General features: G+C 37.4%; 1 protein-coding gene across 13 annotated transcripts in view; it reads left to right on the top strand.

Moving 5' to 3' along the window:
- The window catches only part of ANKFN1 (ankyrin repeat and fibronectin type III domain containing 1), a 114,154-nt gene that overhangs the window by 47,962 nt on the left and 42,495 nt on the right, over positions 1-23,697 (top strand). For 8 of the 13 annotated variants that reach the window (XM_090121774.1, XM_090121775.1, XM_031598728.2 and 5 more), the window contains 6 exons: positions 4,687-4,815; positions 7,015-7,216; positions 10,849-10,866; positions 13,449-13,659; positions 18,201-18,395; positions 19,901-20,014. In XM_090121774.1, coding sequence (XP_089977900.1) covers positions 7,031-7,216; positions 10,849-10,866; positions 13,449-13,659; positions 18,201-18,395; positions 19,901-20,014 — 724 coding nt within the window. In that variant the 5' untranslated portion in view covers positions 4,687-4,815; positions 7,015-7,030. The other 5 variants (XM_031598730.2, XM_031598724.2, XM_031598731.2 and 2 more) reach the window with 5 other exon arrangements.

Here is a 23,697-nt window from a genome sequence, read left to right as displayed (position 1 = left end):
TTCTGGTTTCTTTCTAATTCAGCTGAAAAACAAGCAATCCAGCTCCTCATTTCCAAGGTGCTGCTGCCATGCTGGCTGCCCCAAAGCTGGAGAACTCCTGGCCTCCACAGCCCTTCCTGTAGAAGCTGGAGTCTGCAGGGCTCGGCCTGTTGGATCTGCCAGGAGCAGCCCTGCAACAGAGCTCAGCTGTGCTGAAATCCAGGTTGGGTTGCAAGGGCTCTAGATCAGGAACCACGGCTGAGGCAGGAAGCCTGGAGGAGCTGGGGCTGCCAAGCTCCGCTGCTTTCAGTCGCTTACATCATGGGTGTCTCAAATATTTCAAAACGCTGGGGGAAAATTATTTCATTGGGAAATTTTCTAAGGTTAGTCCAAACACAATTATTTTTTCTTCACTCACAATTTCAGAATTTCTTGAGTTTGATCACATCTGTGACTGATGAACTGGGAAATATTTGTCTTCTTTATGAATATACTGAATACTTCTGTGTCTCTGTGGATGATGGGTTATTTGCTATGGATTTGGATCAAGAACGTTGGCTAAAGAAACTAGTGAAAAAGTAAGACTCAGATCAATGTCCTTGAGGAAACACAAGAAACCAGGGAATAGGACAGAGAATTAACAAATTGGCAAAAGAGTAAGTGTGAAAGATGATAGGTAAACATGGAGCCAGGGAGGCAGAAATTGCCAAAACCAGAGCTGGAATTTACTACAGTAGTTTATATATATATGAAAGTTTGAAGGAAAGAATAAGTGAAGAAGCAGAGCAAGATGCATTTATTGGCCTGTTTGGAGGATGGGAGGTTATCCTTCCCACTGTATTCCTTTGGTTTCATGGAGGAGGGATGCAGATATTCTCAGTATTTAATTTCAGGAGCACCTTAGCCACCTTCCTTGTCACAGATCTCTGACAGGAGAGGGCAGACAGATGCCAGGCAGAGCAGGCCTGGCTGCACTGCATGCGGAGGGAGGAGGTGATGATCCCCTTCCCAGGCAGCCGGCCTGCCCGGCTCTAATGCATGACCCCATATGGAGATGTGTGGGAGCCAGAACTGATGACGGAGGTTTATTAACAGCCTAAAATACAGTTTTGTCTTTAAAGATGATGACAGTTTTTCCATTGAGTGACTGGAACTAAAATCAAGCTTCATGCAAAGCTTTAAAATTCCAAAAGTTTGAGTGTGTTTGTCAGCTCCAAACTTCCCACATGGCTGCTGGATCTGCTGGGCGTCTCTCAGCAGCTCCGTGGAGCAGAAGCACAAGGTGACAAGAAGGGAGAGACGTTGTGTGCTGTGCAGGGAGGATGAGCTTCCGACTGAAATACCGCCTGCAGCGAAACGCTGGGCAGTGTTTGCTTGGGACAATGCGATACCGTGCGTGGCTACTGTGGACCACATCAGGCGTCGGAAGAACTGGGTGAATGCTGCCACCTATTGATTGACGCCATGCAAAGGAGCGCCTCCCAGCCGCCCTGAGCCTTTGTACACAACTGGCTGCGGTTTTATCATCTTCCACGGGAAAACATCCTCCCTCATTCCAGAAGTGTCACCTGGACCCAGAAGAAACAAACAACTCGCTAAATGGAATTATTGGCCAATAAAACGTACTGCTGCTAAAAATATCTATTGTGCGTAAAGCTGAGATTAATCCAGAGTAAATATTTTGGTAAATGTGTCAGTTAAGAAGCCACCCAAACTGGCTGATTTACACAAAACGTATTTCTAAACTCGCATCTTTGTAATAATATGCAGACTTTATGATGTAATAATAATAAAAGCTCCTGGAATCGGCTTCTGCTGTGTGCTGCAGGTAGGTGAACTTCTAGAGATCAAACATGGAATGGAAGTTGGTCACAACAGGTTGTTCAAAGAAGTAGTTTTAGTACAACAAACAAAATTTTCTGCTCAGCTGTAAATATTCAGTATTTACATATGAAATACAGATAAGTGGAATAATAGATGGCTGACATCTGAGTCATCTCACGGACTCACTGAAGGCTGTGATCACGTGGGTTTCTGTACAGGATCAGACAAACAGGTCTGCTTGCGTGTGTTTTATCACAAGCACAGCGTTTTGTTCTCTGTTAGTCTTTGAGTCTTTTCCATTTCCAGAACGAAGTGTAGGTGTGCACTGGACTTGCACACCATCATCGCTTTGGGTAATTAGATTCATGTTTCATCATTTAGTAGACTTATGTTTACCTCCCTTACCTTACTGAGTGTTTTTTGCCTTTTATCTTTTGAACAGCTTAAGAGTGAACCTAAGTTTCTATAACAAGAAGATTAGTGGTAATGTTTACTTGGTATAAACAAACTAATTATCTTTTAAAGAACTAGCTGGGGCAAGAAAACGTGTTTTTTGTCGTTTTTGTTTTGTTTTGTTTTGTTTGTTAAAAAAATGCTGTTCTATTAAACAGTATTTGAGTAGCAATTGAGAAGTACTAAGAGCCTTAAAAATAGAAAAGGCAATTGCAAAAGGTCTGCTTTCCATGAAGCTGGAAGTAGAAAGCACAGGAGAGAAAGGGAGGAGTGTTGGTATACAATGAGAAACTGCTATAAAGACTTCAAGAATATATTAGTTCTAGTAAAATAACTTCAGCTTTTTGTACTGAAAACAGCTGGAAAGTGAGAATTCCCTCATGAGAATATTCCATAAATGGGTCTATAGGGACCTAAAAACTTTATCACAGATTTTGCCACAGAAGGCAAACAGGACAGTGTTGAAAACAGAATTTTTCTGCTTGTGTTAAAGTAATTTTACTTAGTGCTCATAAATTTTGGATTTTCAGCATGGTTTTTCCTTATAGAATCCCAGTGTTAAAGAGGTATTCGGTGGTTTTCGAAAGATTTCCAATCTTTCTCCTGTTGGCAAGGAGCAGTGAGCTCAGTCAGCTGTCTGCAGCCTGCTGACTAACGATCCTCCACAACTGCAGGGTGAGAGGGAATCCTGTGCATGTACAGCTTGGGATTTCCACAGCATAGAAAAGAAATGCTGCACGATGTGTATTTTCAGAGTGCTCTATAAGTCTCAGTTGCAACAAAGCGTTCAGGTGTTTGAATTTGATATTCATGTCGGAAGTCTTTGAAGTGCATGTATGCATGTTTACATATACTTACAAAGAGAGAGAAAATATATCCCTCAAAAAAAAAAAAAAAAAAGAGGGTTGGAGCATATCCACACTAATTTTTAAAGTATAGAATAGAAAGTATATTATAGAACAGCGTAGAATAAAAAGTATATAAGTTCAAGTCTCGTGACAGATCAATGCCAGGCCGAGGGCTAGGCTTTATCTTCAGTTATTTCTGCAGAAGGATGCTGTTTGGAATGAAGTTCAGAACCTTTATCACAGAATCACTCAGAATCACAGAATCGTAGGGGTTGGAAGGGACCTGCAGAGATCATCCAGTCCAACCCCCTGCCAAAGCAGGTTCCTACAGCAGGTCGCACAGGTCAGTGTCCAGGCGGGTCTTGAATATCTCCAGAGAAGGAGACTCCACAACCCCCTGGGCAGCCTTTATCTGAGCTTTTGAAGTGTGGGAGAATGCTTCCAACATTTTCCAAAATCAAGCACCACGTCTGAATAAAATCAGTGATTTTTTTTTTAATGTAACAGTGGCTCTGGTACCCCTTTAAAAGCAATTTGAAAAAGTAACTAATAGTAACAACCACAACAAAAAAAACCCACTGACTCCTCCCCACACCTCTCCTGTAGATATAAACAATTATTTGCTATGACAGACCCAGAAATGAGTATCTCATTTTTTTCTCATGCCAGATGTTAAACAGGAATGTTCTATTAATGAGCCCAGTGCACTGTTCAGGAAGACTAATGATTTCATAAACTGTTGTTTAGTTTTGTTCGTCACTTCCATTATTATTAGATTTCTATGGCTGTTGTTATTCCTTATTCTGCGTTATGGATTTCTATGGGACCCAGTGTTAATCCTATTTGCCCTTTAGTAAAAAAAAAAAAAATAATAATAATACATGCGTATTTTGAAATATCGCTGTTCTCCTATTTTGGAAGATATTAAAGCAGATATTAACATTACAGGATCTCTTTTAGCTGAAATGAAGGCATCAGTAAAATATGTTTTTTCTTATTCATCTAGAATTCATTTTTAAACATAACCTGCTTAGGCTGGGAGCTTTCAAATGATCTTGTAGATGTCCCATAGCTATGGATATGGCTGCTGCTGTTGTTGCTATTAATGCAGACAGCTGTAATGGTAGCCTACCTGAAGACAGAAGAAACAATACATCACATGCAACATGCGTTACTGGACAGAGTGTAGGACTGGGGTTCTTTTTTTCTCCTTTTATTGTTTGAACATAAAGCTAACTGCTTTCCAATGGCTGTATTAATGCCTTTTTGGTCATATCTTATGGCAACTTAATGACAACTGCAGTTTTGTTTACTCTGGCAGTAATTACTTGTTGTCCTTGCATGCTGTGCTGCTGATCAATTTCAAGGAATTCAACAAGCTAAAAGCATAGAGAAGTCATGGCATCTTTGACTGGTAGCAAAAGCTTTAGGTGTTCATCATAGAGTCGAGGCACCAAATGTGATATTACCTGTGATACAACACTATTTGCTTTAAATCCTGTTTTAGCCTGAGATCTTACCAGTCAATTTGGATTTTAGTAATAGCTATTAATAATCTTTTCATTTCTGATCATTCATGAAGTGTAAGGAAGAGGTTTGCTCATTCTGCCCAGAGGCTGAACCAGCAAAGACAGCAAAGCCAATGTGATTCATTCAGTGAAGATAGTGGACAATTACCACCAACTTGATCACGTTTTGCCTTGAACAGCTGGTAAGTCAAGTTTAATTTTCAACATATATATTCTTAATTATTAGTTCAAGTATAAAATTGTTTAATGAACATATTTAAGAGCATGTAAAGTGCAGAATGGCATCTTAGCTTTTGCTTTCCTAAGATATGAAATTAATTCTTTTACAGCTATGCTGTGTCCTAGCTTACCTGTAGATACAGTGCAGCATGTTTGTGCCACATAAAATATGATGTATAATTTAGATTTTTTTTTTTCGCTCTGAAATATGGTTTTGAAAGGACATGGATGTTCTAAGAGGACATTATGTCAGTATTTACCAATCCCCCTCAAAATGCTTTTACAAGGACAACATTTTTATTTGACCTTTGAAGCACCCTGCTGTTAGGAAATAAAAGATTACTTCATGCTTTGATGTGAAAGCAGAAATCAGATCACAAAGAACAAACTACAGTATGTGCAGTGAGAATGTGTGTATGAAGACTTCTGCCACTGGTCTGGTTAATGCTATTCCAGAGTTGTAGTCACAAAGATGAGGTGTGTGTTAGTGGTTAGTTCCAGGGTAGTTTCCCCAGAGATTCAGGTTATTTATTATTGGAACCATTGCCATAAACTTTTTTTTTTTTTAATTCTTGGAAATGCAAAAATCACACTTAGGGTCTGCTGCTGTTTTTACCCTGGTCAATTCTGCCCTTTACCAAGAAACAGTGCAATGTGCTTGTTGTGGTTTGTGACTTGCTATAAGAATGTTAGTAAGATCACTCAGGGATGCTCAGAACCATGCTGAGATCTCCTTACTTGTTTAATTTTGACATATGCTGGCTGTGTGCAGAGGTGTCCGTACGTAAAAATCTCCAATGGCTCCATTCTGGAGATCACCTGTTTCTAAGCTTTTAGTCTGGGATATGCTGTAACAATATTAGTTGTCACAATGACATATCAGGTCTAGCATCATTCAGTGCAGAGTTTGTTACTTCAGTCTGCACAGTGTGAAATCCAAAAACACACCTGATGGGTGATGTGAGGACAGTGTCCTCATACTGGAGCAGGGGGCACAAATGACTTGAAATTAGAGCCTTAACTTACTCTTACAAAATGGCTTACATCTATAAAAATGAAATGCTGGTGTTCAGTGAATAAGCAACAGAATTATGTAAGTTGATCTTTGTTTTAGTTATTACTTATTTTTGCCTGATCCTATTTCCATTGGTCCCTTAGGAGTCATTTTAACAGCTTACTAAGATCCCCTTACAGGTTTTCTAGACTATGCAGCTTGCATTTACCTTTCATTTTTTTCATTCCATGCCTTATATGTGACTTGAAAATATGTAAAGTATGATGATCTTCAGTAGTGTCTTGCATCTCAGTGGTCAAAAATACAGATAATTTGCTTTAGATTTCCAGCAGTTGCTTTGTTTCCCTGTATTTATTCCACACACTGCTACAGTGTTCTGGTGGTGTCAGCATACAGGAAACACACATTTGTCTTTTTCGAGTCATTTCTGATGCACTGATTCTGTGTGGATAGCAAAGATACCATCTGTTGTATTGTTGAATAGCTGCATTTTTTACAGAATTTAGTTTCTCCTTAGATTTGCTGGTTCCTAATGGAAGAAAAACTTGAGATTTTACAGAGGACTGATAAAGGCATAAGTTATGTTGACTTTTATAACAGGCATTTTTTGTTTGGTTTTAGTAATACCACAGTAGGTTTGAGAAGTCCTATTAAGTGGATAAACCTAATTTATTTAATGTAAATTTTCTAACGGTCTACACAGCTTCTCAGTAAGTTTCCCATTTGGCCTACAGGCTTAACGAAGCTTGGAACCTCTCCATAATGTAATGTCATGACAGTTGGAGGTACTGAATCTGCTGCTTTTGGTATAAAAACAAAATCCCAAAGCAAACACAGTGGAATATGCTAAGCTAGGATTGAATTAAGTGTTGGTTGGATCTACTTGTGTTTTTCTTGTCCTCTTCTTTATTATATTAGGGTTTGTACAGTGAATGCAAATTGTTCTCTCTCATGAGTTTACTATTACCTGAGTGGTATTTCGAGTTAAATGGCTTTGGAATACTGAAACTTTCTTTATAAACATTAAAACTGTGCACAAAAGGGATTTTTTGCCATAGAAGTCTTGCAGTATATTCCAGTGATACAGTTCTGATCAATGATGTTAATGTAAGAAAATCTTGTTGAACAGCTGTTGTTTTTCTTCTAGAAACTACTAGGTGAAAATGACACAGCAAATGCATAATTTAAGTCTCCTCCAGAGTAAAAAGAACAGTATGCCATCTTCTCCAAATGCTGCAAAGCGATTGTATCGGAACCTGTCAGAGAAGCTGAAGGGGAGCCATACATCCTTTGATGAAGCATATTTCCGAGCGCGCTCAGACCGGCTCAGTCTCCGTAAAACCTCGATGGTAAATACTTGACATTTTTGTCAAGTTCCCTTCCTATAAATCTGTATACTTTTCATCATCACAATTCATCTGTTTCCTGACCAATATTCCCTGCTGTATATTCTTCTCAAGCTTAAACCTGTTTTTGATCCTATGTCAAAATATAGTCTGACCTTCTTGAAGGCCAAAGCAACTTAAAGTGATGTTGCTTTATTTAAGGAGTAAGATCTTAACTTAACATTAAGGTTGGTCAGAGACTGTGATGATGGTCACTAGATAAGACTGTGAAAAAGATTACATAGGAAGCAGTATAGCCTGTGTGCTCTACACTAGTACAGAACAGAGCCAGGCATTCTAGTGCTAGTACAGGAAAGCATGTTTGTCTCCACTAGACTTAATACCCACAAGTGCTCCTACTTGTGCCAGAGATGGTAAAGCTGTACAACCTACAGCATATACATTTTGAAGAATGGGATGTCTGTGAAGTAATAACAGTGTAAGCTCAGTGCATAACAGAATCTTTTATATTTGCTGGAGGAAAATAAATCTACTGTTGATATTGCCATTTTAAAAAGAAAGTAAATTCTCTTTTCCATAAGTAGGAAAACGCATTTTTCAACTTCTCTTCTGAAATATTTTGAGGGAGATCCTCTCCACTTATGAATAGTAGCGACTTAAGACAGTGTGTGCAAATGTGCCAGAAGTCACATCTTGGAGCCATTACTCTGATGTACTACAGCAGATGCTTTATCTTCTGACCAGTGCTTCTCTAAATATATATTTCTAATTACATGTTTCTTCAAATATGTATTCTTCTGTCACATTTAGGTGATGAGAAATGGCAAATGGAGATAGCCCAAAGTCTGAGGAGCAATGCACTGTTGAGGCTTCAATCCTCTGCTATCCACAGAGCTATGTACTTGTAATCCCACTTACCTCCTTTTCAGTGAAGATCTATCAGGCTGTGAATAGTTACTATTCAATCAGTTTAATGAGGAGAATCAATTTTACATTGTTATATTGGTGCTTTAATGCAACAGATGCTTCAGCTAACTTTTTCACCTCAACCACTGCACTACTGTGTGAGTGATGCAGCTTCTGTCACTGCAGACCTACAATGAGTGTAAGCATCTCTGAATATTACCAGTCTAGGGTCTGAGCTGGTGTCCACAAGAGTCAGTGAATAGATTCCCACTGAACTTAAAAGGCTCTGGGACCCTTTCTGTCTGTTATGCCTGGCTTTTTTCACAGTTTTCCCTAGAAACAAATGGCAAGCAAACCACCAGTTAAGGGCTGGAAATATTCCAGGTAGCTAGCTGATGTATTTTCTAATCATTGGATTTCTGTGGTACAGAGGTAAGTCAGTGACTAAAAGCATGTCTCCAGACAAGTGAATAACATTTGTTAGAATTTGATGATTTTTTTTTCCCCAGTTTTGGCTGGTGAAGAGTTTTCTTTCCATTCTCTCTTACTGTGCAATACTTTCCATTCAGTAAATTGTTGTCTTGCTGCAGACATAGCAATGTCCCAAAATAGCTTTATTCTTGAACTCATGTTTATCAAAACAAGTCTTTGCAGAAACTACTTTAATGTTTTTTTCCAACTCCAGTAGCACATAGTAGACTTTTTCAGGCTAACCTAGAGCAAATATCTTGAAAGGGGCACTTCATTTTAATTAAGCTACATAAGATTGCATTTCTAAACACTAACAGCCCTGAATCACTTACTGGAACATGGTTATTACTTACTGCAAAGCAATACTGTAGTTCTTTTCAGTATATATATTTGTGCACTGGTGTAACACCTAAATAAATTAATCACATAGCACAGCTGCCTAGCTAACGATTAGAGGCTGCAAGACAGCATCAAGGAAAAAGACATGTTCCTAAACTTTACCTGATCCCTTGTAAATGGGATTGAGTTTCTCTTTGAATTCAGTGACTTTGTCTAATCAGAGAGGAATAGAATTATCTAGCAAATGTAGATGAAGGCAGAAATCAGAAGGGTCTTGTTAATATTAGTGACAATACCTGCTGGATTGAAACTGAACATGTGCTTCTGAAGACAGTACATCTTACCCCATATGAATTTCTTAGCCCTGAAATCTTGAACTGCAAAGATCTGAACAATGCTGCGATTCTAGAGTCACTTATATAAGAATATAATCAGCTTTATTGCAGCAGAGAACAATATAATATTCAAGTATATTCCTATTTTCTATGTGAAAGCAAATAGTTGTGGAAAAGTTGGTCAGGAGCACAGAACATTTTCTGGGCTTGGAAGGCTGGGCTCAGTGCAGGCTTTCAAATGGGACAATTATTAGCATGGCTGAAAATGTGGTAGCTATTTCACTGTCTCACCAGGGTGTTTTTTGAGTGAAATAAGTCTATTATGGTTAGATGCACACTACTGTGTGGATGAGGGATACATATATGCCTATTTGGAAACGTCATATCATAGTTCCATGTTTTTACAATCTCTGAAGTTACGAGAAGTGCCAGCATATTTCAGACTAATGGTTGTGTCTGAATTGTTCATTTGGAAGACCTGATATTTGCAATTTGGTCTGAAAATTATTTGGATTGGAAGAAGTAGGTTATAAACTTAATGCTCTGTTTCTTGTTTAAATGAGTGCAACTTTTTCAATTAGATTTCTAATGAAATGAAGAAATAGTAATTTGGTTGTATTTTTGTGTGTTTGGTGGAATGTTTGTGCCAGTAGATTCCCTGGCCAGAGTATTTATAAGGAACTAACTTAAGCATGTGCTTATATTCTGTACGGCAAATTACTTCAGGAGAAAACTTCAGAAATACTTTAGGTATTTGGGTTGGCAAGTAAAAATCTGAGGATGCCTTTTTAAAGACATCTATGCAGGTTTAAATCTTGACAATGAATCCAAAAATAATAAGTCAAATCAAAGTTTGGAAAATAATTCTACAGGAATTGTTCAGGTAGGTAAAATCTTTTGTCGAAGTATGTATCTGTATTTGGAAAAGGGCCAAATGCTTCTGTCAGCCACATCACAGAGTTAATTTCAGCTGCAATACTGAATTCAGGCATCTTCATTATTATGTAACAGGGTTTTTTTGTTTGTTCTTATATAATGCAAGAAATTTCTGCTGTGTAGTACAGATTTATTGAGTTTCACGCAGAATTGGAATTAAAGCTAAATAATGGTCTCCAGTGCTTTCAGTGACATTCTACAGATGATAACTCACTGAACCTTTCTGCACAATCACAAGGCCAATGAAAAGAGGGTGACTGTTTTGATTTTAAAAAGAAATGGAAACAGTGCACGTACCCAGAGCTACAAAGTGAAAATCTGAATAGAGAAATACCTAGTTTCCTGTTCTGAATCCGTACCACAAGTCTGTCACTGATTAATATAACCAGCTCTACCTTTCTTTTCTGCTCCCCGAGTGATTGCCAGTGTTTCTTCAAATGAACTTAAGGAATAGAAATGAGTTCTAATGTAGTCATTCTGTTTACTTCAACTAATCGCCTTTGTAATAAGCTCTTTATGAATTAACTATTAAGTAAGTTCATTTCCTGTGATCACTTACAAGAGTAATTTGTTCTTGTTTATTTTCTGGTTGCATGAACATGGAGATGCTTCTGAAGCATAATTCCCAATTATTTCCTTAAATAACAGCACAGAGGAAGTTCCAAAGTAAGTAGGAAAAGAATTTGAAATGAGTTTAAGATGAGATGAAATTAATGTCTTTTATAAAGTAGATAAAATATATTAAACATTTCACCAAAAATATCTACTTTTCTAATCAGTCATATGAAAAACATCTTCCATTTCACAGTTACTCGATTGAAATAATGAAATTTCAAAAATTTAAAGAGCATGGCCTTTTTACTTCAATCAGTGCTCTATTTATGGTAATTTTGAGTACACAACACAGTGATGTGCAGCTGTTAAATGTAGAGAATTGACTTGAGTGGGAGTCGATGCCATTTAGCATGTGTAGAATAACACAATTAACTAAAATATTTTGTAATTAAATTAAACTAAGCCTCTTTTGATTTCTAGCTAATGCACCTCATCTCTTTGGACTGGGGGGAAAACACCAGCATAAGGCTAAGATCTGTCATCTTGATACAGGAGCAGATTTGTGGACTACTGGAATGAAAGAAAACATGGCTGCACTGCAATAAAAATTTGTCATTTTTAACTTAAAATAATAGACATCTGGCCTCCTTTCCAAACTTCACTGGAGATGTGCCCTCTGTAATGGTGGTTTACTTCCTGAAGGACAATTTTTTTTCCCTTGAACAGAGGCATAAATAGAGAATGATAAATTTAGCTGCTCACCATTTAGTTTATTCTCAGATTTTTCTCTTCCACCTGAAACTGAAGTAGGATCCTGAGTACTTGACAGTAAAGTGACATATGAGTCCCAGAATCTAGAGAAGAATCTGAAAACAAGAACTTGATAGATACTCATTTTTTATGAAACACTTGTTTAAGTATTGTCTTTTATTCTGCTTGGAAATCTACATATAAACTATTTCTCCAGAGTGATTTATCTTTTCTATTCAATAGTCTGAAAGGTTTATTTCCAAGTCAGCACTACTGTCCTGGATTTACTTTCTTGTTGCTCAGTTCATGTCATCCACAGATAATCATCAAACTGAAGTATCTCATTTCTCTGTACTGAAAATCTGGGGTAACCTTTTGGTTCTGCTGATTCCTAATATTCAGCATATTAAAACTTCAAAGGTAACATAATCTTTGCAGTTTCTTAGTGCGATATGAATACTTTACATCTAAAGCAGTAGACAAAAAGATCTCTGTCAGGTCATAGAATATCTGAAGAGATTTCTAAGTTTAAGCACAACTGAAAAAACCAAATCAAGTTCCAGCTTGTAGTTGTGTACTCAAGAACCACTTGTAAACCCTTAGTCTATATATTTTGGGAGGAAATGAAAGATGTTCCAGCAGATCAGTGCTGTCAGAAAGTGTTGTTTCACTGAAAACTTAGGCTAGAGTATTCCAAATTAAAAATGCATCCATTAAGAAAGGAAAAATAATTTTTCTTATTTGGGTGAAATGTTGATGTTAATCACAATAGACAACAGCTTCAATTCACTCTTTAATTCATACAATAACAAAAAAGTTACTGTTCAATAGTCAGTGTGTTTCTTCTATTGTGGGTTCTGGGATGCAGGAAACCAGTTTACATGTATCTGGATCACTTGATCTCTTATGTAAGCATTTTTTAGTATGTCCGTTGGCACAGTATTTTTACATAGATCTCAGTTCCATTATGAGACCACAAGCTGAGCCCTCCTTGCTTAGCTGGGCCTCTTGCTTCTACTAATTCATTCTTAAGAGGAAAAAAAAAAATAATAATTATGGCAAGAGGACACTGGGAAAGAATTTAAAGAATCCTGGCAAATCACATAATTACTGTAGGCTCTGGAAGGATGTTCTCATAACAGAAACCTTCAAACCATCCTCCTGCACCTCCTTCTCCCCAGCTCTATTAAGAAATGAAAGGTGTTTGGGTTCTTGTTTCTTTGTTTGTTTTGTATTACACAGTTCTTTTATCTCCATGACTTCGGTAAACAGAAAGTTTAGTGGCTCCTCCTGCTTGAGAGTTGGCATCATGTGTTCCTCATTTTTCTTACTTGCTTTTGAGCTTATGTTCTCTGCTGTTCAGACATGTCTTTTTCTGATCAAGCACACTGGAGGATCAGTGCATTCAGTCTTATTTCTACATCTTTATTTAAGGGCTGTATATTTCAGAGCTTCTTCTAGCTACAAGCAAAATACAAAAATGTGAGCACCTAGAAATGACTGAAATGTTGGAGTGAGCACTAGATCACACCGCACCTGTGAAAGTTTCCCCCAGAACTGTTTCATTTGACTTTTGATTAGTTGAGTTTGTACACCTTAGGTTTTTACTTTAAATTTAGAGAATGAAAAAGTAAGTAGTACAAGAACCTGTCAAAATCATAGTCTTTCATCCAGCTTCACATACATTGTTGCCCATACGGTCAATTTCAGGTCCAAAAAAGAATGATGGGTTTGAATCTTACCTGAAAGAAGCTCAAGCACACAGGTCTAGAAGTAGAGCAAGCTCAGTTTTGCTGCAAACATCTTCCATGTTTCTAGCTGAACTTAGGATGGGAACGTTCAATATTTTATAGTAATGTCACAAAAGTCATTTTCCATAATTTATTTCCTAAAGTTGAAACATTTTCAAGTTCTACTGAATTTCTGTTTTTGTTGGTACACAGAATTTCCAATGCAATGAAGCTATGTTTGAGGCCGTAGAACAGCAAGATCTGGATGCTGTTCAGATTCTTCTCTATCAATACACACCAGAGGAACTGGACCTGAATACTCCCAACAGTGAAGGACTTACTCCTTTGGATATTGCCATCTTAACTAACAACATCCCTATTGCTAGGACTCTTCTACATGTTGGGGCAAAAGAAAGCCCACACTGTAAGTATTCATTTTGAATTTGTTTAGATAATTCTGTAAAAATTAGGTTTGCTCTTGTTTGGGAAAATTAATTGTGTTACAAAATCTGACTTTTTTTTATCACGGAGTTGATTATACCTGAAATAGTAGCACGGTGCTGGAAGGATATTTGCAGAAATATCTTCTTGTTGAACGTGTGCTCAGCAAATAGTTTTTGTTCCCTATATCAGGTAGATTAACTATAAATCTGATGGAACTTCTAACCTAATAAACAGTGAGGCAGCTGAGTTAATATCAATACTGAAAATAAACCTTCAAAAATATGGAGACAGGAATGGAGTGATCATGGTCTGAAACAGAGGTTGTCATTAAAAATGAAAAGATTATGGGTTATCTTGGCTATGGTGTGTTCTGATTATTTTGATCTTGGTTATGCTGCCTTCAGAAGGCTGGTTGTGTTGAAATCTATCATTTCCATTACTTCAGACTCCTGCTCTTATCTCCTCAACCCTTCTCTTCAAATAGCCTCAATGAGAGTTTCCAAACTCTAGAGAACCAGAGGATATCTGAACACAAAACAGACCTTCACACTTCACTGGAATACTATCATTGCTTATAACTACATATTGTAGTTATAGAACTATCCTTTGTATTCCTTCACGGGCATTTAAATGCACAATTTGTGGGCTGCAGGGTGACTTACCAAACCAATTAATCAACCGTAAACCATGACACAAACTCTGACGCCTTACTTATGTCTAAAAATACACCAATGTATGTGAATTTGTTTTAAACTGTCAATGCCTATATTTAGGACATTCCCAGCAAGGCTATAATGAGACTGTGTTTGAGGGGTTCGGCCACTGCAGACTCTGCCATTAATTTGAAGTTAGTTAAATTAACAACATTTAGTGCTGGCATGTCAATCTCAGTGCTCCAGGAAATTGCACCTTGAGGCTACTAACATTGCCAGTTTTTTCACTGGAGAGCGTGTGTGCATGTGTGTGTGTGCATGTTGAGTTTTTTTGCCAGACCCTCAGTGTTGGTACACCTTTATTGCTTTTCTATGTCCACAGCACTTATATTATCATTTATTCTGGCCTCCTTTAACCTTCCCTGGAGATTTTTGCATAGTGTAGCTGCTCAGTGAAAAGATTTTTTTAGCTTTATATTTATTTGTTTATTTTTCTGTCATGGTTCATGACTGAGGCTTTAAAAAAAAGTGTGACAGCATTTAGAGTACATGATTGACTGCTGAAGCAACATTCATTAACCATGACAAATCTAGAGGAAAACACAGTCTTGAGTGTTCTAAACAGCAGTAAAAAAGACTAAACTAATTTTTCATTGACCTCATCTGTAAATAAATGCAGTCTGATGGCGAGCAGGGGCAATCATAAATTAGTATTCATTTCCTGTAATTAATGCAAACATGCCTATGAACACAGAGAATATGAATATATAACCACCTCATTTCCATTTCAAAATATACCCACCAAATTTCCACTTCACTTATCTTGATTTTTAGCTTTTCTGATTGAAATAATGGTCAAAATGTCCTCAATAAAAAGCAGAGGACTGTTTTGGTGTGTTTTATTTTTTAATTTTCAGCTTAATGGTTTACGGTTGCTACTTAGGAACAAATTGCAAAAAGTTGTTTTCAGCACTTAAAACAAAGGTCTGCAGCAGTTGCCTATGTGGCTTTAATCCTGGGGAACAGACAGCAGCCACTTTATTTTTTCCTCTCCCTTTACTGTTTCTGCTTTCTTTTCTGTACCTAACCAAGCCTTTTAGAATTAAACCCATTCTGCATGATATTAGGCCTGCAAGGATATGATTAGAACCCAGCAGGAGCATTTTCATTTCACTATGGTGATCAATTGAGCAAGACTTTGCCAGGCTAAGTGGGAGGGGTGGGATTTCAAGGTAAGATTCTGACTCATACCAATTTTGGGACAGGACACAAACATCTTTTAATCTGATTGTAAGCTGGTGCATAGCACAAATGCACACACTTAAGAGATTGAGAGGTAAATGATTTCCCCACTGCAAGTGCACACAGGAAGCTTCTCAAAGAGAGAACTGTTGTTCTTCTACTATATTAGACACAGAGATCAAGTTGAAATTTCACTATAGTGCTGTAGGAGAGAGGATCTGAAGGACAGATAGCTTGCAGCTGCCTGGAATAGGCAGAACAGCAGATAAAAGAACAGAAAGTAAAACTCTGATCTTCTTTTCCACATGGACCTCAGGCTGTATAAATCTTAACAGGAGCCCAGCATTTCTTAAACACAAAGCAGGATCAGAAAATGCAGCATCTAGAATATTAATTTAGTGGGGAGGAAGCAAGGCATTTGCTCTTGTCAAAGCCCACTGCATTATTAGTCTTTTCAGTTACTTTTGTTCGCATATTTGTGGTCTGGCTAGGTTTGTTCATGTGAACCTAAATATAAATAAGATTAAAATTTCCAACGACTGATTTGATACATTTCCAAGACCAGACAATTGTGGATCTGAATCTTAATGAAAGAGAGAGAGCCAGATCCTCAGTGAAATCTTGAACCAATGCCAATCTACAATCACCTGAAGTTCTGGCACATAAAATCTCCTTTCTCGGTCCTGTTTTGCTATCAGATGTGTTGCACGCTTATTGTAGGCATGGAGCCAGGAAACTGTCACCTTTGGCCTCTCAGTAAACAGCCAGTTGTGAGGATACCAGCAGATTCCAGTAAGCCTGGCCTCTTGATGTCCATACAAAGAATGATCAAACTGCAAGAGGGATGGCTACAGGCCAGCTTCTGAAAGCGAGGTCTTAGAAACAGCCATTCTTCAAAAGCAACCTTTGGATGTCAGAGGTGCTGGGTAATTCTTCAGTCTCCTCCTGTGGTTTTAAAGATTCCTTGTCAGTTTTCACATTATTGTGCAGCATTATACTTAGACTATGATAAATTCCAATTGTTATACGGTTACACGAGACAAATGGTAAAATTAAAATGAGATTCAAACTGGATAAAACAAACACCTTTTTCAATTGCAGGATAGAAAAGCAGTTGTACATATTGCCCGGAGAGCTTGTAAAGCTCCATCTCAAGAAGTTTTCCAGGCCAGATGGCTAATGTCCTCAGAAACTTGGCCTGAACTTGCAGCTGATCTTGTTTTCAGCAAGAAGCTTGAACATCAAATTTTGAACAAAATAATTAGAAAGGCCCTTCCAATTCAATTTATCCTGTAATCCTATGATTCCAGTTTAGGAATTATACATTCATATGTGCAGATATCGTTACTCATATGGTACTATGATGTCAAAAGCCAGTCAGCCTTGGTCCCTTACGTCAGCTTCATGTTGTCAGAAATATTGCTCCTAGCTTATGCAAGTAAATGGGTGGTGAAGCAACACTGCTGCTGTTCCTATAAAAAACACAGGAAGACTAACAGGCTGGCTGTCCCTACACAGCAACACTCCATTATTGTTAAGAGTAGCATCCTGTGCCAATTCTAAGTAAATGTGAATCCTTGTGAAGTGTTTTAAATAAATAAGGGGTTTTGTTTAGAACTGTCTCAAAGCTCTTCTGCAAAATTACCAGGCACCAAAGAAAAGCTGCTTTCTGTGACTTCAGAATTCTTTTTCTTGTGTGTTATTTCCTGCGGATTGAACATCAGATAAGTTCTTGCACTTCTCAAATTAAACAGCTTTACAAGTCCTATTTTCTAAACTGTTAATAGTTTGAACAATTTCAGGCTAAAAGCAGTTCTGAAGAATAGCATTTGATTCACTACATTTTTCTGTATCATCAAGGGGCTGGAGTAGGGCAGTCTTGTGGACTTGGGCTAAGACATTTTAGTTTATATCCAATGTGATTGTCATTTTTCACCTTCATATAGCACACAGTAGTTCATACAGGCAATTCATACTAATTAATGTTGAATTAAAATCATTCTGAGCACTTGAGAATAACAAAATCTCCACACGTCCAACAGCTCACTATCCATCAAATCTGACAGAGAACTAATTACATGGGCAACACTGAGGCACAAAGATAACCTGGAAAGAGAATCACTGTACTTCAGCTGTGGCCCTTAAACACAAAACCCTCATTCTTAACTTTGCCAATTAGATCTCTCTTCACTTGCAGAGATTTATATATTGTATATTGTTTTCAGCTATAACCAATACCAATTTCTTTCTTCCAGAGAAAACATATGATATTATGGCAAAGTAAGAGTTAGAGACCAAATTCTTTATTATTTTTCTTCTTTTAAAGTATTCTATCAACCTAAAACATGTAAGCAATTTCAGGCTAATTAAGACATTGTTAAGCATTTGAGAAACACCAGAAGATAAAATCTACTGTTTATTCATGTCATTAGTCCCATTTAAGTGGCCAGATTCTTAAGTGTGGTACAAATTGGTGTGGCTCTAATCAAGTTGATGACAAGGTATCTGTTGGAAGGCACAGTGTTCAAGGATCTGGCCTTATGTGGGTTATGTTGGAATGCGTAAGGCCAGAATTTTGTCACATGAGTCTATCAAGCAATTATTTACTTTTCCCTTTTCTTGGTAGTTGTTAACATGGAAAGCAGGTCAGTGCATCTGTGTACATTGGTCCAGGAAGCACAGCAGCGAGTTACTGAATTGTCTGCACAAGTGATGAATGAAGGCCTTGGTACAGACAACACAGAAAAAGAGAAGCAACTAAAAGCATGGGAATGGAGATACAGGCTATACAAGCGCATGAAGGCAGGCTACGAGCATGCTAGTAAGTAGAAGAAAGTAGCTGCAAAGTTTAAGACAAGAACTCTTACGGTGGCAAACGCTGCCTTTGTTGAGCAAAGATGATCCTCACAGCGCTGCTGTGAAGCAGATGAATGTTAGGGGGGTAAAAATAAGGCACTCAGTTAAATGGTCTTCCCAAAAGTGAGAAGGAAATTTGATACTAGTTCCAGAAAGGACCAAATATCTGAGGGCAACAAGAGCACTGCTCATCAGTGTAAAACTGATCAGATGAGATTCTTAGTTCAGGATCTAATGATTCTGTCTTGTCTCTTCGCATTTACTTCTGGATGTTATTTCATATGATCAGAATTTAAAATAAGACAAGTAAAATATATGAATATGGAGGAAGTAATAGAGGAACACTGGTCTTTTTCTGTTGTTGTACTCTATTTTTTAAAATAGTTCTGACTTAAAGTAATTGAGTTTTTCTTAATATTTGGTTAAAAGTGAACTTAGATTAGATTTTTCATATAAAAATCATCAATACTTATTTTTATTGTTGGCATCTACATGCAACATTTCATCAGCATAGTTACAAATTGGGCTACTTGGGGTACAGACTCAGATACAGAACTGTTTAAAGAAAATGGGAATTTGAACCCATAGAAAGGAATAAACAGGACTGAACTCTTTCATATTTGGATCTTTTAGCTGTACCCTTCCTCTTCAATAAAATACAATCATTGCCATTAACGTTTTTACAGCCACCTTTATATATGTATATACTTGGAAAAATTTTCTTAATTTTATTGTATTCTAAGATTGTTTCTTCAAGACAGAGGTAATGCTCCTTGTATTAGATATTAAATACAGCCAATACAGCAGTGAGTTAATATAATGATTTTTTTAATCGGTTCCAGCAGTAAGTCATGACATTTTAGGTTTGATTTCTGAGTTGAGTCTAATTGATACTCTGTGAATTCAGCTTCTTTTAAAAACAAACAAACAAACAAACAACAACAAAAAACTAACAAAACAAAACAATAATAGTAAAAAAAATTAGGCCTCAACTAACAAATGTGTTTTGGAACTACTGCACTGAAACATTTGTGGAATCTGCAATTTCTGGATCACAATAATGTAAAAAGGTTTTCTGTCATTTAATAAATTTGAATTTGTTAGTGAAACTATAAAGGTTTAATTAGCTCTTTGTGGTTTTGTCCTTTCTCTCCTTCCTATCCACCCCAAGAGATTTATAGGGGCTTTTCATTGACATAATTAGCATGAATCTGTTTTATTAGGTTACATATATGCAGGAAGATATTTTTAACTGAAAGGAGCCAAAAACCATGATAGAAACAAATGGTGTCTGCAGGATATTGTTAGCAGGGCACTAATTAAAATTCTCAAAAGGCAGAGAACACAAACACCTACAACCCAAAGCTCACAATTGCAGGGTGATTTTCAGGGGGTTCTTTGAAGACTCAGAAACATTGTTTGAATAGGATTTGTTGTGCTGAAGAGCTGATGTTTTCTCTTCTCTCCCAGGAGCCCCTGAGGCGCCAACCAACGTCTGTCTCATGGTAACAAGCAGTACATCACTCACTGTCACCTTCCAAGAACCTCTGAGTGTCAACTCAGCTGTGGTGACCAAGTATAAAGGTATTGGATTTAGATATCTTTCATTTGCCTTAACAATCTGTAAACATTGGATGGCCAAGTGAAAAAGGTGTTTTCACTAGAAATGTCTGAATGTAATTATTTTCATAATAAATAGCTGTACAAATTGAATATTCTTTTAAGATTCCTTAAAGACAAAGTTTTACTTAAAAAAAAAAAAAAAAAAAAAACAACCAACAAACAGAAGCTTTCTTCTTGAGGAGTTTGCTTGACTTACTGTAGTTAAGCTCAGTGACTGGGTTGACATGAGTCAGCTGTGCAACGCAGACTAACTTTTGGTGCCTGTGGGCTTCTGAAACTGTATGTATCCTTGTAAATGCCAAACCCACACCACAGTTCCTTAAAGGAATGCCTCTGGAAGCTGAAATTTCTGGCAGAGCTATCATACAGCCCAACTCTAATTAGGTATTCCAGGGCTGCCACATCATTCTTGGAAGAGCTGTACATATGGAGTGGCACCAGTTAGTTGCAAAGTGGAATGAATAGGAAAATGCTTCCATGTGAATAGCTCTGTTGAGTAGAAAATAATTTCTATTCCATAGGAAATTCCAACTTAAAAAAAAAAAAAAAAGTTTTATCAAAGATTGAAATTAAAATTTTCCAGTTTAAGGGAACTTGCTGGTTCTCTAAAATGATTGGAACAGTGAGTTCCTCAATGTTTCATGGAGCGATCTGCAACCTCCATTTTTAACTAGGAACGTGGGTCCTTCCACAGGTAAAGGGACTTAAAAGCACTGTCCTGAAGATCTGAGGACTTCTTCTTCTTTGACTACTCCAGGGAATATTTGAGAGTGGAGACATGGAAAGTCCTCTTAGAGTGGGTCTTGATACATATAGGAGGAACTATAATAGCTGGGTCTGGGGCAGTATCTTTCAGATTTCTGTGTATAGGTGCCACAGTGATTGCTTCAACAGGAAATAGAGACTGCAGAGAGCTGCAGTAGAGCAAGTGCGCAGTAGTTCATGAAGTTCCTCTAGAAGTGGGACACGCCAGTGCACAGCCTTCAGTGGCATCACAAGCACCCAAAGGACTAAATGAGATTATTTTGAAAAAGGCATGTTTTCTTGCCTCTCTACTTCTGATTTGAGATGCCGGCCATCACTGGCTATGCTCAGTACATTTTTTTTCATAGTGCACGGAAAAACACTCCCAGACATCACTAAAACAATCAAAGTGATTCCATTCCTGATAGCCTCGGTAGAAGGGTAAATGACTGTATTACACCTAGTCAGCCTTGCAGTGCTGCAGGAAGTGTTATTTGCAAAAACATCAAAGACCTTTAGGAGCCTAAATCGAATTTTAAACAATGGGTTGGGTTGCCAGGAAACTTAATTTCATTTAAAGGCTTCCTACTGCCTGATTTACTTGTGAAAATGATACTTGGGCTCCTGAAAGACTTAACTCTCTTGAAAATATTAACCTGCTCTTTTTAGTATGCAGATTTTAAACAAATCTGAAACGTTGTCCAGATTCTCATTATAACAAATGTTGATATTTTCACAGTAAAGACAATTCCCAAATAGAGCTGATTTTTAAATCAGAATACTATTCCTAGTTTCTAAAGATTGCAGTATTTTTATCTTGCTAACTCGACTGTGTTGAGTATGGTTTGCACCTATCAGTTCTGTCCCATTTTGGTAAGTACACCATTAAGAGAAATTTGATCCAACTTGACCTAACTTTCTAATCAGACGAGGTAGCATTGCTGTCATATTTTGAATTACTCTCATTGGTGATCATTTTATGCTACATCAAGTTGACAGTTCTGGCAGAAAGTTCTTTTTAAATCCTCTGTCCCATGAGAATTGAATATTTATGGTTAGATAAAAAGAAAGATAATTAATAGCTTCTTTTGGTGACTTCTGGGAATTAATTAAGCACTGGTTGTAGAACTGCTTATTACATTATGGAGTGAGATTCTTCGTGCTAGTTTTAGAGGCTGTAAAAAAGAAACAACCATTCAAATGATCACTTGTAACAATGATTCGAACCAACTAGCAATTAGCCTGAAAGATCTTGATAACATTGTCTGAGCATCTTTTCAGTTGAAGTATTAATCACCTATGCAAAAAGCCATCTAAGTATTTTACTGACTCAGGGACGAAAGCAAGCTGTTAGGCTTTATTTCCCTTAATACTTTACCATTTCTTCTTCTAATAAAAGATCAGGAGCATTTGTAGCAGTGTATAGGGAATACCTGCTCATTTACAGAAGCTAATAATGTTCTTTTATATGGATCTGAATTGCAGAGGATAAAACTGACATCACTTTTGCTCAGTCTAGTTTTGTTCCCTAAAAACACTCAGAAGCTGCCAATTCCTTTTCTTCTGTGTCATCCTTTTTTTATTTTTTTATTTTTTTATTTTTTAACATATTTTTCCAAAGCTTTACTTGCTCAAATGTCATATAGAAACTAGGCTTGGAACCTTATCTAACTGTCTGCTATTTTCCTGTGTATGACTTTTCCCTTGTTAGCTGTATAACTTACAAATAATAATACAGGAGAATAATACTTTGCACTCACTCTCTAACCACTAAAACCATCTCACTTCATTAGGAGATTTAATTTTAACCACACATGGTGAATGAGTATTGACTTTGGTGTCCCAGCTGGATGGCAGTTCAGCGACTGCATTCTGTTGAGCCATTGCTTTAAGGAGCCAGAGTATTCTCTACTTCCTCTCCTGGATTGTTGTTTAATGTTGCAGGCACCATCCTAATGGCTTCCTTCAGTTTCCCTCCAGAGAAGGCTACAACGTGGTGGTGGCTGATGTGAAATGATTCCTATGTATATTGTAACTTAGTAAAGTGTTTTGAGGCTGGAAGCAGACAGGCATGCCATAAATCAATAATAATAGTAATAATCTGCTCTGTGCTAGAGAAAGATTCAAAGCCAGAGACACCTCACCACAGCCAGTTTTAGGAAGGATGTGAAGCATCACGATAATTTGGGAAGAAAAACCCATACCCTTGGCTAATCATGCCCTAAAGCCAAACTTCACATCCCATCATGGAAGCACTTACGACCTACTTTTGTTTTACATCTCTGTAAACGCAATCAAAATGTTCTGTGCTATTATACAAAATAACACCACAGTTTGAAGCTAGAGTGAACCTTTCTATATGTTTTAGACCTACTCTACAGTCCCCATCTTGTTGCAGAAAGTCCCAGCAACAACAAAATCCACATGGGCACTACTTGACTCCTAGGAACACACAAGTGGAGCCCTGGGTCTTATAAGACCTGTTGTCTTTCGCTAATTAGCATTTCTATGTTTCACAAATTCCACACAATGCATGGACACAGAGAAATCTGCTTAAAAGAAGAAAGAGTGTTGACAAGCAATTTTATTGTACTTATTTTCCATGCACTTTAACCCTGATACTTATTTTGCTTTTGCAGTGAATAAGTACACATTAACTCTGTCTTTTTGCATATTATTTTTTCATGAACTTTCCATCAGAAGTTGACATAGTTGTGCACTTATACCCAGAAGAGGGAAGGAAAATGGACACAGTGCTGGACATCACCTACTTGGAAGGACCACTATGCAATGGAAAATCTCCATTTATATTTTACTTACAATTTTTGAACAAACATCTATATCCCTCTTTGGAGGAAAAAAAAAAAAGAAAAAAAAGAAAGAGCTTGTATAACCAAAGC

This window comes from Phasianus colchicus, chromosome 20, assembly GCF_987193195.1.
Source record: "Phasianus colchicus chromosome 20, bPhaCol1.hap1.1, whole genome shotgun sequence".
Taxonomy (NCBI): domain Eukaryota; kingdom Metazoa; phylum Chordata; class Aves; order Galliformes; family Phasianidae; genus Phasianus; species Phasianus colchicus.
This window is presented reverse-complemented; position numbering and strand designations above follow the sequence as displayed.